We start from the raw sequence: 5854 nt of genomic DNA, 5'->3' as shown, positions 1-5854 counted from the left end.
TCAGTTAAACTGGACATAAAAAGAAACGATTGCATGGAGTAACTGATTCCATCCATTTTCGACCGCTTATCCGGGGTCGGGTTGCGGTGGCAGCAGGTCCAGCAGGCCAACCCAGGCTCCCCTCTAACCCGGAACATGTTCCAGCCCATTCTGAGGGACCACGAGGCGTTCCTAGGTAAGCCGGGAGATATAATCCCACAAGCGAGTTCTGGGTCTTCCCAGGGTCCTCCTACCAGTTGGACGTGCCTTGAAAATCCTTTAATGAGAGGCATCCAGCAGGCATCCGAATTAGATGTCGAAACCTCCTTAGCTGACTTTTTTCTTTGTTTCACCGTGGCTTAGAGGTGTGACCCTCATCATGTATAAAGTAGGGCTGTGACTGTTTCATTAAACCTTGTGTCACAGACTGCTCTGAGTGGCTGTTGCATATTTTTCCTTCTTGCAAGAATAAACGGCCGAAAGACAATCGTGATTTAAAGACTCCATTCCTCCTTAGCAGATCAACAGAGAAAATCCTCCAATACAACAGTCATTACCCACATCAAAAAGACAATCCCAGACGCCGTAGACCCGTTGCAGTTTGCATATCGCCAGAACCGGTCCACAGACAATGCAGTCAACATCGTCATCCACACAACCCTCACACACTTAGAGGGCATAACACACAAACTCTCTGTAAAACCCCTCACTCTTGGTCTGACACCTGCCCTCTGCAACTGTGTGCTGAACTTTCTATCAGAAAGACCCCAATCAGTCAGATGGCGACCGCACATCTGACACAAGAACTGTTAGCCCAGGGACCCCCCCCCAGGGCTGTGTACTGTCCCTTGCTGTACTCTCTCTTCCCATACGACTGTGTGGCCTCCCAGGAAAACACCTGCATCATCAAGTTTGCAGGTGATACGGCAGCCATTGAAACGATCACTGGTGGGGCTGAGACGGCGTACAGAAGAGAGGTGGAGTAACTTGTGGCCTGGTGTCAAGGTAATAATCTCTCCATGAACGCAGGCAAGATAAAGGAGATGATTATCGATCCAAGGAGGAAGAGGGTGCAACACATACCACTTTACATTGGTGGGACAGAGGTGGAAAGGGTGAAAACCTTTAACGTTTATCTGAACACACATCAGCGAGGACCACATTTGGTCTCACAACACACTTCAGATCATCAAAAAGGCACAGCAGCGACTGTATTTCCTAAGAAGGTTGAAGAAATGTGGCATGCCACCTAGGATTCCCAGCAACTTCTACAGATGAATGGTGGAGAGCGTCCTTACCAGCTTAATCACAGTCTGGCATGCAAACTGCACTGCCCAGGACAGGAAGGCACTCCAGCGTGTAATAAAAACTGCACTAGATCTCAGCAGCAGCCTTTCGCTCTCTTAAAGATATTTACTCCATCAGAGTAAACAGGAGGGCACACTGCATCATCAAAGACACAAAACACCACCAACACAGACTCTTCCCACTCTTGCTACCAGGCAAACATTACAGGAGTCAGAAGTCCAGAACTACGAGACTGACAAACAGTGTCTAGGCAGGCCATCAGGCTGGTGAACAGCTCACGTATACATCCCTGAACTGTACGCCTGCTGCTGTGACTTTGTCATGACCACACTGTACATTTGTAGCTGTACATAGTGAACTTTATAGACTGTTTGTGCAATACTGTCATCACATTCTGTGCCTTATTCTTGTGCAATACCTTTACCATATTTTGTGACTTCTTTTTTTATTTTTACCTTTTAGTGTAAGTTGGTTTGTAGGAGGACACAGCCAAATAAGCTAAAAGAAGTAACTTTGTCGTATGTGCTAAAATATCTTGAATATTTACCAAGAGTTTGTGGCCATAGGTGAGGGTTGGAACGTAGACATCCAGTAAATGGATAGCTTTGCCTTTTGGCTCAGCTCCCTCTTAACCAAGATGGGCGATATAGCGCCTGTTTTACTGTTGCAGCCGCCCCGATCCATCAGCCGATCTCCCGCTCCACCTTACCCTCACTCGTGAACAAGAACCCGCATTACCCGCAAGAACTCCTGCGCTTGGGGCAGGCATTTTGTCCCTCTTGAAGGGAGCAATCCACTGGTTTCCGGCAGAGCACCATAGCCTCATTTTGGAGGTGCTAACTCTCATGACTGCTGCTTCACACTCGGCTGAAAAACGCCCCAGTGAATGCTGGAGGTCACGGTCAGAAGAGGCAAACAGGACCACAGCACATTACATATGATATGGAAACATCCAAATGGACTCTGTGATCGCTGCCTGGCGCCTACAAGTGTACAACATGTGATCACCACCTGTACTAGGTACAGCTCAGAAAGGAGGGACATGAAATGGAAGGACAAGCAATTGAAGGAAGAGAGCTAAGGAATGTACTAGAGTGGAGATCAAGTAAGATGGGAAGTTTTTGCAAGCAACAGGACTGATTGGGAAATTGTAGGAGTTTGGAACCGGAAGATGGCAGTAATGCAACAGAAAGGATGCAAGCTGCCGTTAAAAACCACAGAAGAAGAATAAGAAGGATTCAGTTTAACAAAAAGGCAGGGTGGACTCTGATCCAAATATCGTGAAAATCAGTTCATGAAGAAAAGCTGCATGCAAAGTAGTCAGGGGAGGTCACGCGAGACAGCCTGTACAGTACCAATGTGAATAATAATAATAAACTGCTTGAGAACTACAATTCAAATGTGTTTCCCTCATTGTACACGAGACTCATCGGAGTAACGAAGTGTTACACTCATTTATGGAAACAATTATATTTTTGTTTATGCACATTCAATTAATGTAATTAATAAATTAATTCTAGTATAATAATTTGGTAGCAAAAGTTACAATAGTCACATAATACTGTATGTATGTATTATGTTGTACGTCATACAGTCTTACTAGATTTTGCATGTATTGATGTATTTTGGCTTGCAATCAACTTCAGAGCATGTTTAAAATTTACTTTTTATACTTTACTTTTTTATTTTTGTTTAAAATAATGTGTTTGTAATAGCACAGCGGAAAGGTATACATATGAACAGACCTATTGGGCTGAAGTTCATATTATGGCAACCTCTGTTACAGATACAGAAAAGAAAAGATCAATATATTTGCCATTGTGCACGAGCAAAATAAACATTTGGTGACAAACAACTCTTGAGGTCACGAAGACCTTTAAAGAAAGGTTTTTGTGACCGAAATAATGGATGTCATCCAACCTAGTGAACTGATCTAATAGGACACACATGTCTGATCTTGAGAAGTTGCCAAAAAGCTTATCAAATTATCCCCAAAATAATAACATGACATAATACACCCCTGAAGCTTTTCAGTGGCTATTAAAAAGACTGGATGTTGTAATTGGTGGTTATTCTGCGTCAAAGGAGGGTTTTAAAAAAACATCAAGCCTAGTCAGGTATATAAATGTGGCAGCATCTACAACACAAGTTGTACACTTGTGGACTTTCCGGTTCAAACTGCTGTTGAACCATGGAAAAGCACTGGAGTGTCACCTTTTTTAGGAGCACTAGCGCTGCTAGCAAGCTTAGCTGGGACAGAGGTAGAAGCTCAAAGTGTAGGGTAGATGCCTACAAAGAGCCGTCCAGCACTGGGCCCTCCAGCACTCTGGCCTCCGAAGTCACCACTGAGCCCTGGAGGGCCGTGGACAGTTCCAAAAATTCCTCAATTGGCATTCGATTTTCAGCAGCAACAGAACCCTTAAATTCCACAGAGACCTCACATTTCCAACTCAATGTTGTCAAAGCCTCCTCTTGCCGAGAGTTGTGAAGTGTCAAAAAGCACGAGAATCCCTTGTGGACTTCCTGACATCACTGCTGATGGATGCAAAGACAAAAACTGCTGTTTTGATGGCCGAAAGTGCTACGATGGAAAGGCAGGTGAGTTTTGAAAAGAATGTCATGCAATAGACCGTAATGGAGGATGTAAAAAAAGGTGTTTTACATATTTAACCTGTCAATGCTTGTTTTTATGCCACCAGTGACCGTTCAGTGCACCAAAGACGGCCATTTCATTGTTGTAGTAGCAAGAGATGCCACGCTGCCCAACATTGACCTTGATTCAATCTCACTGTTGAGCAACGATCAAGGCTGTTCAGATGTTGACTCTAATTCAGACTTTGCCATCTATTACTTTCCCGTTACTTCGTGTGGCACCGTTGTTTTGGTAAGACCTTGAGTTTATCAACTTTTTCACCGGTTAAAAAAAGGCAAGTTTTTACCCCATAATGTCTTTTTCTTTTACATTTTGTAGGAGGAGCCTGGTGTTATAATCTATGAGAACAAAATGTTCTCCTCATATGAAGTGGACACCAGGTGTCGTGGAGCCATTACCAGGTACAGTCACTATGAGTAGGTGATGCTTTTTTATGAATATTTCGTAATATTTAAATAACAGATCTGACCAAGCAACATAATGCCAGTTTTCTCTTTTTAGATTATTCTTCCAGGCTAGGTACATTGGCACCACTGTTCAAACTGTGGTTGCAGAAGTATTACCGTTATCAACTCCTCCTCTACCAGTTGCTGCTCTGGGACCCATCAGAGTGGAACTGAGGTTGGGTAATGGACAATGCATGTCAAAGGTTGTAATGAAGGTAAGTGAATGTCGGCTTGGCAGCGCTGCTGTGTTTGTAGATGGCTGTCATACTAACTGGTCCCTGCTCTCACAGTGGACGTGGCCTATACCTCGTGCTACGCGGAGGCTGACTATCCTGTGACCAAAGTACTGAGGGAACCTGTGTACGTGGAGGTTCAACTCATGGAAAAGACTGATCCCAACCTTGTTCTGACTCTTGGTCGCTGTTGGGCGACCACAGGCCCCAACCCTCACAGTCTGCCCCAGTGGGACATTCTGAAAGACGGGTAACTAAAACACCAATTTAACACTCTTGTTCTGTTTAAAACAACATGTTCAACCATTTTTATCAGAGTTTACACTTCTGCTCATCCGGATAAGTGAAAGAGAAATGACTGCTATGAAATCACTGGCTTCCCTATTTAATTGAATTACAGAGGAGTTGCTTTGATGCCATTTTCTTTTCATCCAGGTGTCCATACAGGAATGATAACTACTTGTCCTCACTGGTTCCAGTCGGCCCCTCCTCTGGTCTGGACTTACCCAGTCACTACAGACGTTTCTTGTTCAAAATGTTTACCTTTGTTGACCCCAATTCAATGCAACCTATGAAGGAACAGGTAATAATTTAATCCACTGATGATAAACTGATTCAACAACATATGTGTGTACTGCTCTACTTACATGCTTTTCTTTGTTCAGGTGTACATTCACTGCAGTACAGCTGTGTGCACTCCTGCAGCGGGCTACTCCTGTGAACCAACATGCTACAGAAAAAGTAAGAGATGAATTTATAATCTGCAGAATTAAAGGAGCAAAATGCACATAAATCTGACCATGTTTGTTTGTCTGTTTGTAGGGAGAGATGTCACGGCTGTGGACCAGACACATCCTGAGCCGATGGTTGTGGTTTCTGTAGGACCAGTGAGCATGGTTGCCTCTGTGGAGTAAAACGCTGTCAAACTCAAGAATTTATCCAAGATCCTGAAGTAAAATATTGCATATGACATACTGTGTATTGTAATGATTGCAAAAAGACTATAAACGTGTGCTTCGGAAGAATGAAATAATATTTTATGGTTCTTCTGAAACAAAATACAACAAACGTTTCTATCGATAGATACCTGTCTTTTAAAAAATTTAAAAAAAATTAAATTAAAAAAAGTTAAAAAATTTCTCCTTGGAGATTAATAAAGTACTTTTCATTTTCATTCATTTCACCTCTATTTTCGTATGATGCACATAAATACAGAATATGTTTTTGTTTATGCA

At 43.0% G+C, this 5854-nt stretch overlaps 1 protein-coding gene across 1 annotated transcript; it reads left to right on the top strand.

Moving 5' to 3' along the window:
* The first annotated feature begins 3740 nt into the window (after nt 1–3740).
* On the top strand, nt 3741–5563 carry LOC137803747 (zona pellucida sperm-binding protein 4-like). Its single transcript, XM_068602463.1, is given in 9 exon segments — nt 3741–3885; nt 3987–4171; nt 4259–4356; nt 4442–4578; nt 4581–4601; nt 4677–4869; nt 5055–5202; nt 5285–5360; nt 5442–5563. Coding segments are annotated over 9 exon segments (1095 nt in total). The 3' UTR covers nt 5534–5563.
* Nucleotides 5564–5854: the final 291 nt, after the last annotated feature.

The sequence above is a fragment of the Clinocottus analis genome, unplaced genomic scaffold (assembly GCF_023055335.1).
Source record: "Clinocottus analis isolate CAN_PGR_092001 unplaced genomic scaffold, fCliAna1.0.p SCAF_6, whole genome shotgun sequence".
NCBI classification, from domain to species: Eukaryota; Metazoa; Chordata; class Actinopteri; order Perciformes; family Cottidae; genus Clinocottus; species Clinocottus analis.
Note: the sequence above shows the minus strand (reverse complement) of the source record. Positions and strands in the feature narration are given on the sequence as shown.